This window comes from Rosa chinensis, chromosome 6, assembly GCF_002994745.2.
Source record: "Rosa chinensis cultivar Old Blush chromosome 6, RchiOBHm-V2, whole genome shotgun sequence".
Taxonomy (NCBI): domain Eukaryota; kingdom Viridiplantae; phylum Streptophyta; class Magnoliopsida; order Rosales; family Rosaceae; genus Rosa; species Rosa chinensis.
The window spans coordinates 67,410,787-67,423,477 of record NC_037093.1 but is presented as its reverse complement, the minus strand read 5'-3'; the positions used below and the strand labels follow the sequence as shown (position 1 = coordinate 67,423,477).

At 36.1% G+C, this 12,691-nt stretch overlaps 1 protein-coding gene across 4 annotated transcripts; it reads left to right on the top strand.

Moving 5' to 3' along the window:
* The first annotated feature begins 1,548 nt into the window (after nucleotides 1-1,548).
* Nucleotides 1,549-12,635, top strand: LOC112170032 (pre-mRNA-processing protein 40A). 4 transcript variants are annotated; one of them, XM_024307177.2, is made up of 28 exons: nucleotides 1,549-1,738; nucleotides 2,040-2,105; nucleotides 2,558-2,839; nucleotides 3,029-3,175; nucleotides 3,891-3,964; nucleotides 4,197-4,266; nucleotides 5,299-5,351; nucleotides 5,487-5,544; nucleotides 5,628-5,998; nucleotides 6,101-6,170; nucleotides 6,377-6,475; nucleotides 6,569-6,637; nucleotides 6,718-6,795; nucleotides 6,981-7,067; nucleotides 7,159-7,193; nucleotides 7,309-7,414; nucleotides 8,436-8,516; nucleotides 8,603-8,695; nucleotides 8,785-8,838; nucleotides 8,913-9,029; nucleotides 9,156-9,254; nucleotides 9,581-9,628; nucleotides 9,701-9,793; nucleotides 10,490-10,597; nucleotides 10,683-10,747; nucleotides 10,856-10,958; nucleotides 11,736-12,038; nucleotides 12,124-12,635. In XM_024307177.2, the coding sequence occupies exons 2-28, from the start codon at nucleotides 2,073-2,075 to the stop codon at nucleotides 12,259-12,261; spliced, it is 2,934 nt and encodes a 977-aa protein (XP_024162945.1). In that variant the 5' UTR covers nucleotides 1,549-1,738; nucleotides 2,040-2,072; the 3' UTR covers nucleotides 12,262-12,635. The 4 variants fall into 4 exon arrangements, with proteins under 4 accessions (XP_024162945.1, XP_040364016.1, XP_024162944.1 ...); XM_040508082.1 differs by having other exon boundaries at nucleotides 2,975-3,175; nucleotides 12,150-12,635; XM_024307176.2 differs by having other exon boundaries at nucleotides 1,550-1,738; nucleotides 2,999-3,175.
* The last annotated feature ends 56 nt before the right edge of the window (nucleotides 12,636-12,691 follow it).

Below are 12,691 nucleotides of genomic sequence, written 5' to 3'. Positions count from 1 at the left end.
TTTACTCCCAACTGACATTTTCAAGCCTAATTATATTTAATCAACCGAACCAATTCATATTGGTTTTGGCTAAGTAGATGGCACTACGGACAATTCTTAGGTTCACCCTCACTGTCGATTAACATACTTTTATTTAATAAATTTATAATCCAACGATCCATATCTTAAATTAGCCTTTAAAGATCATCTTTGTAAAATATCAATCAAATCGGAAATCATTTAATTATCTGATTGAATCAAACAAATGGAAGGTTCTACCCTCCTCTTTGTAAGTGGGAGGTTGTGAGTTCGACTCACTAAATGTTATTTACTTGATCAAAAAAAAAAAAGATGGTTCTAACAACACTTACTACTATTATGATGAACCGTCCATGTATTTCATAGAAATGAATAACTAAAAAGTCTTCAATTTGATTTATTTTTTACAAAGTTAATCTTTGTATTACGTTATACAACATGAATGGTTGTATTATAAAATTATAAAGTTATTATGCGTTAATCGCAAGGGAGGGTGAATATGTTCATTCACCCGAGGATCTAAAAATTGTCAATTTGGTAAACAAAATTCACTTTTACATGCTTTTTAGTTGATTTATATGTAATTTTTTTTTTCATGGATTTGCGGTGGTATTTAAATACGTGCGTACCATTACTTTTGGTCTCTTTAGTATTTAGATCAAGGGTTTATGCCACATCACACGGTACACACATAATTTGGTCTACAAAACATTACTTTACGGCAATGAAGAAAACGTCCTCGAATCCAACCTATATGGACTTCCCGCAAAGAGAATATTTATGCCACATTATCATCAAGTATCGTAGTATTTGGTATAGTAATAAAAGCCTCAGACTTTAAAAAAAAAAAAAAAACCTTATGCCACCACTTAAATGACTATCTATTATTGGCACAAGCTATAAAAAAGAAGTCGGACCTCCATGATTCAAGAAGACTTTATTAGATGATAAGTCTCCTTGATGTAAAAGGTACAATATTTTAATTTTCTATAATCAAATAAGGTTTTTAACGAGATTGCATCTCTAGAGTTATATTCAACACGAAAATGTTCACTTGGTCAGTTATTGACCAAGAAAATAATGTTCAACCACCCTTGGATGTAAATCCAATGGTAGAGAGAATTATTATTAAGTTGAGATGTTTTGTTTTCCACCTTTGGATGTAAATCTAAGGGTTATTGAGCATAAATTCTTTGGTCAGCAACTGACCAGGTGAACACTACTGATATTCAACAACTTGAAAAGTGTAGTTTAATTTATTTTTCAGAACAATCTTATCTTTTTTGTTTTTAAGCGAAATTACTATACCGTATCAAGTAGGGCTGGCATTTTGGACCAACGGCGGCGGTATCGATTTTAGATTTTGGAAAACCCACCAACGCCAATCGGTAGCCGGTTGGCAGATTTATTGGTCGGTTTTCCACCGCATCCAGCTCTACAGAGGGTCGGTTTTTTAATAGACCCGACCCAGCTTGGCAGTAAAAGAAAAGCTCTGACCGCGTGTAAATTCCAAGATTCACAGGGTTATTATTGCCCGAGGCGGTTAACGTTTATATACCCCCCATAACTGTCTCCGACCCTCCGATTCTTCTTCGTCACCAAATCCCTTAAACCCTAGAAACACCAGAGTGCTGAACCAGATTCTCTGAGATCTCTCCTCTCCGGCGCGTCAACGGCAACAAGTCCTCGCACCACTAATTGCCCACTCGCCTTATCACCTGTCAGTCTCTCTTGCCAAAAATTCTCATTCTTCATTCTTCTTCTTTCTTCGTTGTTTTACTTAGCTTTAAGTGCTTAGAACAAATGGATTAACCTATGTGTTTACAATTTTATATACTTATATGTCGAATTTGAACTTATTCTTAATGAATGTGCGCACATAGATATGGGAAATCTAGATAGAAGTAGTGCATTAGGTCAATTTGAGCTTTTGTTTTTGTATCCGAACCCGAAAGCTGCAAAATTGATGCCTAAGTCAATGTTCTACACATATTTGGGCTAATTATTGATTGTTTTCGCAGTTGAATTGAGACGATTGCTTATGTTGTGCTGAAATGGCAAATAACCCTCAGTCCTCAGCTGCTCAGGTACTGAAATTCTAACCTCGTCTCGGCTAGGCAGTCTTTATATGCGCTTGTTTAGATCAATTTTGTTAGACATCAGTCGCATAAATCACGACTTAGTTTCTGGCTTATGAGGTTAGGGTAATGATTTACCTGTACATGTCGGCTTGAGGGGACAAATAAAATTTATTTTCGATCATCCTTGTTGTCAATGGGCCTATAATTTTACACCATTTGTATTTTTGCAAACAAATTTTTCCTGAGAGGCATATGTGAGATATTTATTGATTTTGAATTTCAAATACCTTCTGTTATACCCCTCTATGGACTAGCCACTCCAGTTGATTCCTTGGGTCCTCAAAGTTTTGGTCTACCCTCTTTCTCTTCATGTCGTCAATGCTTGGTGACTTCTTGTGTCTCTAGTTTTAACTTTCTTGTTATTAAGTGCTGTATTTTTAAATCTCATTTTGGTGCAGTATCGACCAATGGTACCGACACAGCAAGGACAACACTTTATTTCATCAGCTCCCCAACAATTTCAGCCTGTGGGACAAGGTCAGCCATTGCAATATTCTCAACAAATGCAGCCGTATCCTCTCAGGCCAAGTCAGCCTGGTCATGCTCAACCTTCATCACAGGCTTTACCTATGCCGTACTATCAGCCGAGGCCAGTTACATCTGTCCCATCACACTCTCAACAACCTGCCCCACCTTTTAATAATCAGATGCCTGGAATGCCTTATCCTTCATCATATATGGTATGATCTCACTAGTGTGTTAACTTGCTATGTGTTTTATTTGGTCAAAAGGCTCTAAATTACGTATGTTACGTATTTTTCTTTGACTTAAGAGCACAGCTTTTCACATGTTTACATGCATCTGATTTGTTTCAGTATGCACCGCCTTCTTTTGTCCAGCCACAGAATAATGTCAGTTCTTCATCACAGTTTCAGCCAATGTCTCAAGAGCAAGCACATGCTGTACCTGCTGCTGGACAACCTTGGATGTCCTCCAGTAATCATCAGGGTGCAGCAGTTGTTACACCACAACAGCAGCCTAGCCAGCAACCTACAAGCACTCCTTTCCCAGATCCTGTAAGTGCTTTGTTTATTGTAATCATTTACATTCAACACCATTAAAATTAATGTCACAATTTGATACCAATGAATGAAGCCATCTGGTTTTCTTATGCTTGAAAAAGTGCCTTTTCCAATCATTTTATTATATTGATCACGAATATATGATGTGATAAATCCTCCATGAAACATGTTTAAACTTATGTGGACTTCTTCTGTCACTACATTTTGGCTTTTCAAAGATTGAAAATGAGCCATATACTGTTATTGTTAGAGTAACGATTAAGTATCATGGCCACTTGGTCTTGATTTTTTTCTAATGAGAATTAGTGCTAAAGATGTCATGCTGATGGTGGCTGTGTGGTTATAATGGTTTTTGGTAACATTTCCTGTTTCCATTTACCTGGAACCTACATGCTCAGTTGTTGTCATTAGTTGGCTTTGATGATGGAGACTTCAAAATTGATGCAAGCAAATAGGAAGTTTGTGATAGATCTTATAAGTTTTAGCCTTTTTATTTTTGAATCCCGATTCAGGCATCAGGCGCGAGTATATTTACTGTTTTTAAAATCAATAGAATGCAAGCAAATATGAAATCTGCGATATGTTTTTACTTTTTGGACTTCTTATTTCTGAATCCTGGTTTAGGTATCATGTGGGAGTGTATTATTGTCCTGCGAATAATGAATGGAAATTATTACTAATTATGTAATTTCTACTCTTCTATTTGCAGGCTGTAAATGTTCCTAATCTAACACAGCCGTCTGCTTCTGATTGGCAAGAACATATGGCAACTGATGGGAGAAGGTAATTTTTATTATTTTCCTTTTTGGTCTGAATTTTTAATTTTGTTAGCGGGACATATATTCTACTTTTTTCTCCTTGATATAATTCTCAATTTATAATTGTAAGATATGTATAGGCTGACACAATGTTGTAGTGGTTTGTTATTTCTTAGTTAACTTTCCAACTTATATGGGTAAGCTCTTTTGTTTCTGTTTACTGAATTGATCCTTTTTTTTATATTTTATTTTCTCAGATATTACTTCAACAGAAGTACTAGACAATCCAGTTGGGAGAAACCTTTAGAATTGATGACTCCACTGGAGGTGAGTCATATTACTGACTGTTTACCAGTAGCTAGAACTCTCATAGCGTCTCCAATGTGCTGTTGAACATGCATTTGAAATGTTTTCAGTATTGTACAAAAATTTGTTGCTGTTTATGGATGTTTACAGTTTTAGGTTGTAGCATGTGCTTGTGCTTAAATTGATCACAATTTTTTTTTCCGCGAATTATCCTTTTATATGCATGTGCTTCAACTGGTTTGTAGATGTCATGGCAAATCTGGAGAAATTTTACGACTGCTCTATAAGCTCACTTTGAAGACGAGGTTTCAGTTTCACAAGACAGGCAATAATTGCTATTTATATTTTATTTATCTTTTAGTTGGATGTGGTTAGAGCATGCCAAGTAGTGATTGTTGCCTTCCCCTACATATGCATTCTCCTCGGTGGAGTTTTAGGATGAGGCTACTATTGTCCATATTGAGGCAGTTTAAGGCTTCTGTCCATCTTCATTTTGTTTCTATTATCCTTCCTTCCAAGTGTATAAGTCTGTTTCTATGTTATGGTTCTCATTAAATAAAGGCAATAACAGAAATAGATGAGTCTGTTTGCATATTTGCATGTATAATTAACATCTGCACATGCATTACTGTGTGTGCAAGTGTATGGGATTTGGCTGAAATTATTCTACAGTCGCTTTTCTTTTCCAATTCTTATTTGCAATGAGGGATCAGTTTAAAGTTATTCATTTACTCTCATGATACACTTGTCTGGTGGGTAATTGGCCGCAGCAGGGCAGGACTCTTTGTTTACAGACATGTATGGATCTCCGATAGATGATGGACACATTTATTTCAAATTGTTTGTCCTTTAAATTTCTTTCTTATCATGTGACCATGGTTGTGTTTTTTAAATGCTCAATGTAGAAGCTTGTGTAATGTTAATTTCCAGTTAACTTGCTCATTTTTACTGTTTACTGCTCATTGCCATAAATTTAAAATCATGTCCTTTAGTATTCTTTCTCAAATTACTTAACTACTATCTTTCACTTAATCATTGTTGTCACTGTAATAGAGAGCCGATGCATCAACTGTTTGGAAAGAATATACTTCTGCAGATGGGAAAAAGTACGTTATAGTTATATCTCTTTTATTTTTTATTTATGATAAATTAAAAATAAATAAAAAAGAATAATAATTATTTTTCCTTAGTATGTTTGTTAATGTTACTTCTTTATATTAATGTGCAAATGGCTTTTGCAGGTATTACTACAACAAGGTTACGAGGGAATCTAAATGGACAATTCCAGAGGAGTTGAAGGTTTCTTCTTATGGACTGTTATTTATTTATTTTTTTTCCACTTTTTTGTTCATGTTCTCACTTTGTACTATACTTGCTTCCAGCTGGCTCGTGAGCAAGCTCAAAGAGAACTTAATCAGGGAACACAATCAGAAATGAATTTGACTCCTCATGCTCCTCCTGCAACTGCTTCAGCTGAAATACATGCTGGAGCTAGTTCAGTTGGGCCCAGCACTTCTTCAGCCCAACCTGGGACAGTCTCGAGTCCAGTTGCAGTTACACCCATCTCTGCCTTCTCTAATCCTTCTCCTATTACGCCTTCGGGATCATTGGTTGCTCCTGGTGTACAGTCTTCCATGGCAACGGGTTCTGTTGGAGTTCAACCTGCCGTGGTGAGTGTGTCCCCACTGCCTGCTTCTAATTTGGGGAGTACTGGAGTTCCTTCTACTTTGGTCAACACCAATACAAAATCAGTGTATGGATTTATTCCTCTGTTTTTCTCTTTATATTGATTTTTGTGGGGGTTGTGTCATGGTTCCTAATTCAAATTGGTCTTGCATGATACGAAAAATGACAGAGGTAATGAAAATCAGGCATCTCAAGATATTGCAAGTTCAATTGATGGAGCTTTTACTCAAGATATTGAGGTAATTCTCATCTATAATGGCCTTTGCAAAATTTTATTCCAACAGAAGTTGTCAGGTTTCATAATATGGAAAAATTGTACATAATTTCATTCTGCATATCTTTCTGGAGAGCTTGTGTATGTGAAGAATGCAAGCCCAGTTTAATCTGGCTAGTTTGTGTTGCACGATCAAATGTTAATTTTTTTTCTGAGAGTTCTTTATGGCAGGAAGCAAAGAAAGGAATGGCAGTTGCTGGAAAAGTCAACGTGACTCCTTCAGAGGAGAAAGCAATTGATGATGAGCCATTGGTGTATGCCAGTAAGCAGGTACTGACCTTTGATTTTATGCCTTTGTCTGATGTGCTTTCATTACTCTCTATCTCTCTCTCATATAAAAAGAATACTTTTGCGTTCTGTTAGGAGGCAAAAAATGCATTCAAATCACTCCTGGAATCCGCAAATGTCCACTCTGATTGGACCTGGGAGCAGGTAGCATGACTATCCCGTTCGTATGATCACCATAGTATATTGCAAGAGAAGCTTATAACAGTATTGAGATTTTATGTCAGGCAATGAGAGAGATCATTAATGACAAAAGATATGGTGCTTTAAGAACACTGGGTGAGCGGAAGCAGGCTTTTAATGAGGTAAGGGTGTAATGATTATAACTACTTCAGAGGTTCTGCACAATCTTTCTTGTGTTGTGCGCTGAGTATAGATAGCTCTGTTATATTAGAGCTGGATTGAATGACTCTCTGCTTGACATTCTTTGCATCAAGATTACTTCCCATCACATTATGACCTAAAACTAATCAGATTTGTTAATTTATAGTACCTGGGCCAAAGGAAAAAGTTGGAGAATGAAGAGAGGCGTATCAGGCAAAAAAGGGCTCGGGAAGAATTTACAAAAATGCTAGAAGTATGTTGCTTACAAGTCCTACTTGATTATTACATTTTCTTAATACAATTTATGATCTTAACAAAAAATTAATCCTCGGTCTTTTTTATAGGAGTCCAAGGAACTCACATCAACAATTAGATGGAGGTTTACTTCTTCCCTCTGTCATAAATATTTGATTCAGTCCTTTCTATAAGTTAATTTATGACTGGATAGGATGAAAATATCTCAGATGTTCTTACGAATGTTTTTGCATGATCAGCAAAGCTGTAACTATGTTTGAAAATGATGAACGGTTTAAGGCTGTTGAACGAGCTAGAGATCGGGAAGATCTCTATGAGAGCTACATTGTAGAACTTGAGAGGAAGGTAACAGTTTTTACTTTCATTTTTCATTTCTAACTCATGCACACTACCAGATGTCATTATTATACTGTAAATTGGGAATTTTATTTGATCTGAAATTCAATAACAAAGATTCTGGTAATCTATTAAAAAATGGAGAATTGGTACTTCAGGCTTTGTTATGTATTAAATATGTTGAAGATTCACAATTTGGGCAGTGAGATAGACTTATTCGCTGGCTACCTGCCTAACTTAGGAGGATCAAATCTTTGATTTATTCTTCCCTTTCCAGTTTTAATCAATAATTAACTATGGTCACCACATATTGCTTTACTGATTAATGTTACACTGTTCTTCCCTATATGGAGAAATATGTTGATCTTAAAGTTTTTAAGTTTTGTAACTCCATACTAGGTGTAATTAGAATGGTCTGTCATCTTCTTCTTCTACTTCATGCAATGGTAGGAACTTCAGATTTATTATTATTAGTATTACTATTATTTATTCTCTGCATTGCTAACCTTGATAAGTGCTACTGAAAATCGAACAGCATTACCAAGAACATTTCCATAGATTCCTAAAGGAATAAAAGAGTAATTAAAGAGTGGGTATACCCTTTCTTCATGAATCTTCTCTGACCTTGGATTAAGTAATTAATTCCCATCATGTCCAGAAGAACCATGTGTAGCTAACTAATCTCCACTTTTTACTTTGCGTCCAATTAGCTTAAATAAGGCTCATCTTTAATGTGGTTTCCTCATTTTCCTTGTCCTTTTGGTGAATTGCCCTTTAGGTGTAATGGTACATAGATTTTGACACGCTAGATGACAGTGGATATAAGCAGTTAGCAAAGAGCATAAACTTAAATTCTTTAGCTCCACGCAAAAGGGAGAAACAAGTTGAACTACGAGCTACATTTATCTTTTTCTGTGAATTGGTTGCCATGCATCACATTGTTCCCTTCTGAAGTGGACAGCTGAATTAGGTAGTTTGTATGTCTTCAAGGTGGCTATTCTTACTGCTTAAGTTGCATATTTGACTGCAGGAGAAAGAATACGCTGCTGAAGAGCATAGGAGGAATATATCAGAGTACAGGGAATTTCTGGAGTCTTGCGACTTTATTAAGGTAAATCTTGTAAAATGAATGGATATGTGTATATATTGTGATTGCTTTTATAGATAACATTTTCCATGATCGCCATGCACTTGTAGGTGAACAGCCAATGGCGTAAAGTTCAAGATCGCTTAGAGGACGATGAGAGATGCTTGCGTCTTGAAAAGCTTGACCGCTTGCTCATTTTCCAGGTAGATCACATAATATATGATTCATTTTATGTGTCTTTGTGAGGATTGGTTGTTCCTGTATGCTATAACTGTATCATGGTCTGTGGCAGGACTATATTCGTGACCTTGAGAAGGAGGAAGAGGAGCAAAAGAAGATGCAAAAGGTATAATTTGCATGAAGGCATATTACTTTTCTTATAGTTTTATTTTTTTATATTTGTATTTCACTAAATTTCAGGAACAATTGAGGCGGATTGAGAGGAAAAACCGGGATGAGTTTCGCAAGCTCTTGGAAGAACATGCTGCTGACGGTACTCTTACAGCTAAAAGTCAGTGGCGCGATTACTGTATGAAGGTGCTACACTTTAAATTTTTGATAATATATGAAGGAGTATATTAAATTGAAAGGCAACGGTATGGGAATAACTCATGCATCAGAAGTTTCGTTTGATACTTATTATTGTCTTTGGATTAATTGTAGGTCAAAGACTTGCCACAGTACGAAGCTGTTGCATTAAACACATCTGGTTCAACACCAAAAGATTTGTTTGAGGATGTTGCTGAAGAATTAGAGAAACAGGTATGTTGCCTGTCATTTTACACCACAGATGTTCTGATTCATTTACTATGATCATTGGTTTTATTTTTTATTCTGTTTAGTTCATGTTTTTCCATTGTTTGAATCATAATGATATTAAACAGATGATCCCTTTGGGACCATAAACATATCAAACCACATCAAGGGATTCTCATTCTTTGGAAAATTATTGAACCAAACACTGGATTAGCTATATTTAGGCCCTAGAATAGCGAAGTTACTATGATTGGTAGTTTAAGTTCAAATTTCACTACAACCTGCAGTGGATGTCACTTTTTATGTGACATTTTACTTTCACTTATTGACAGTTTTTGGAAGATAAAGCACGGGTAAAGGATGCAATGAAGCAAGGGCAGGTAAGATGTTATGAACTTGCTTGGCATTTTAAAAAACATGTCATTTATCAGGTGCTTTTTTCTCCCCCACAGATTGCAATGGTTTCCTCATGGACATTTGAAGAATTTAAGGCTGCTGTTGTGAAAGATATTGGTTCCCCATCAATTCCAGAGCTCAACTTAAAGGTAACCATCCTAAACTTTAACTTTTTCCTTTCTTTTCAATATATTCTTTTGCTGTGTTGAACTGAACGAATTATTGCCATTAGCATATGTGAAATCGGAAGGTCTGTAAAACATGTGTTGAGTGTGTTATTTATTGGTTCCTGACATATTTTCCTCATACCTGCTTAATTGAAAGAAAAGTGGTTTGTGTGTTGCATTAAATTATATTGAAGTTGCTTCTCATACTTTCTTAAAAGTTTACAATGTTTGCAGCAGTTTCGCTCCTGGTTGGGAGAAAATTATATGCTTCTTGGTTTAAAAGTTTACTAGTTTTTCTTCCACGGGCCTTTTATATACTTGTGTATATTGAATTCAGATGGCTTAATTACATGGACCTAATTCGAAAGAAAATCAATATTGTTTACATGAGTGATTGCTTCCTCATTAGATAGAGGCTAAATGCTGAAGGATCTGAAAGATGACAGCCAGTAATTAATCGAAGTGCATCATTATCTTCTTCTCATTTGGCAAATTGAATACATGGTAATGCTATCATCTGTATCACGCTGAATTCATGCATGACAGGATGAAGTTTGGTTTGGTCTTTAAATCAGCTAATACCAACTTTGTTTGGTGACTGTTCATTCCATTCTTATGACATGCACTTTTTACATACTGTGCGGCTTGACAGTCTGCTAATATTTTTACTTCTTGAAGCTTGCATATGAGGAGATATTAGAGAGAGCCAAGGAGAAGGAGGAAAAAGAAGCAAAGAAGCGTCAACGACTTGCTGATGACTTCACTAAGCTTTTGCACACATTCAAGGTCCGGTGGCACTCTAATGGACGAATAGTATTAACTTATATGAGATGTCAATCATTGAATTGACCCAATTTGTTTTGCCTTGTAGGAAATAACTGCTTCTTCTAACTGGGAAGATTGCAAACACCTTTTTGAAGAGACCCAAGAATACAGGTCTTTCTGATCATACTATGTATTTAATTTTTATAACTTGCTTCAATTGGATTATATTTATTTAATTATTATTTTATAATCTTTTTTTTCTACCTACATTATTTTCAGATCAGTTGGGGACGAGAACTCTGGAAAGGAAGTTTTTGAGGAATATATTACAAGTTTACACGAGAAGGCCAAAGAGAAAGAACGCAAGCGTGAGGAGGAAAAGGTGTGGTTTTTACTGTCTGTTATATGCTGTGGCTATCATTATACTTCATTAGTTATTTCTTGAAAAACCAACTAAGACCTCATGCTACATGGCATATAAAATTTGAGCTCTAAGATGAAGTGTGGGTTAAAATGTTTCTAGTGTGAATAATTGATTGACGCTGATTCAAAAGATGCTTGTGTGATTTATAATTTGGTAAATGTTTTCATTCCTGCCCAAATCCTGCTCCTTAAGAAGTTCACAGTTCCCGTTTAAGGGACCCACAGATTTTGCGTTTGGTTAGATTTTCTTCACTGAAAAATGTGAAGCAGATCATTTTGGGTGAATGAAGAGGTAATGAAGGGGTTGCATTTGGTTTGTGGTTAGATATATTATTGCTACTCGATGTGCCCATATACTAGGTTGGAACCCTTTTTTCCCGTTATCATGGTTTCCCTTTCACACTGATAAATTCGCTGTTCTAGACCCACCCCAGTTATGGTTTCCCTGCCTGATATGGTGTGCAAAATGTTGACTATCTCTTCCTTGTATCTAACTCGGGTTGTAGAATTTGATCAGGGTGGGTTCTGAAATATATGCTGCTGGCTTGATTTAGATTTTTTGGCTTTTTATTCAAGTGTGTGTGTAGACCTTAATGCTTCTTGAGATCGAGAGTTTGAGCCTTCTTTTAATTTTAACTCTCAGTGTTTATATCCTTGTGCAAGTGATGGATGTAATGAATTGTTATCTACTAAAGTCAAGAATTTGACATTTTTGTCCCGGTCTTAACCTTTGCAGGCGAAAAAGGAGAAGGAAAGAGAGGAGAAAGAGAAGCGGAAGGATAAGGAGAGAAAGGAGAAGGAGAGAGAACGTGAAAAAGAAAAGGGAAAGGAACGATCTAAGAAGGATGAAACAGATAGTGAAAATGTGGACTTAACTGATAGTCATGACCACAAAGAAGATAAGAAAAGGGAGAAAGACAAAGATAGGAAGCATCGGAAGCGGCATCAAAGTTCTATTGATGATGTGGGTTCTGATAAGGATGAGAAAGAGGACTCTAAGAAGCACAGACATAGTAGTGACCGCAAAAAATCAAGAAAAGTACGTGGAACTTATTGTATGATATATCTGGTTTAAACTTTTTAGCTATGAAAAAGTAATTATTATTTCCTGATGTTTCATGTAGCGTGCATATACACCTGAATCTGACAGTGAAAATCGACACAGAAGACATAAGAGAGAACATCGAGATGGTTCCCGCAGAAATGGTGGATATGAGGAACTTGAAGATGGAGAGGTTGGTGAGGATGGGGAAATTCAGTAGCCCTGCTGTTCTATCTTTACAGAAGCGAGTTTTTGTGGTTGTGTGAGATCTACGTACGGATTAGATATTGCAGATCTAACCAATTTTTTTAAAGCAGTTCTCATGGTTATACATGCGGGAAAGGAATTCAATGTGCTTGAAAGAATGGATATCTAGGATTTTGGGGTTTATAACCATGTGTAAAAGTGTAGAGGATCAAATACATGCAACTTTCACTGCAGTTGATTTTAATTATAAGTGCAAGTATTTGCGCGAGTTCATTGTACTAGTAACCATGTTCATATATTAGAAATGAAGATTTATGCGAGGGACCGCTGGATTGACTAGTTGTTGTTGCTGTTTATATCATTTAGATCAATTAGATTCCAGACCGACATGCTGTATTTTGTTCTCTGCTAAACTTTCTTGTTCTTTTGGCCTTCTGGTAAAT

Coding starts and splice junctions, on each gene's coding strand:
- LOC112170032 (XM_024307175.2), top strand. CDS start 2,073: ATGGCAAATAACCCTCAGTCCTCAGCTGCTCAG. Junction 5,999..6,100: donor AACACCAATACAAAATCAGT/GTATGGATTTAT, acceptor GAAAAATGACAG/AGGTAATGAAAATCAGGCAT. Junction 10,959..11,735: donor GCAAGCGTGAGGAGGAAAAG/GTGTGGTTTTTA, acceptor TAACCTTTGCAG/GCGAAAAAGGAGAAGGAAAG.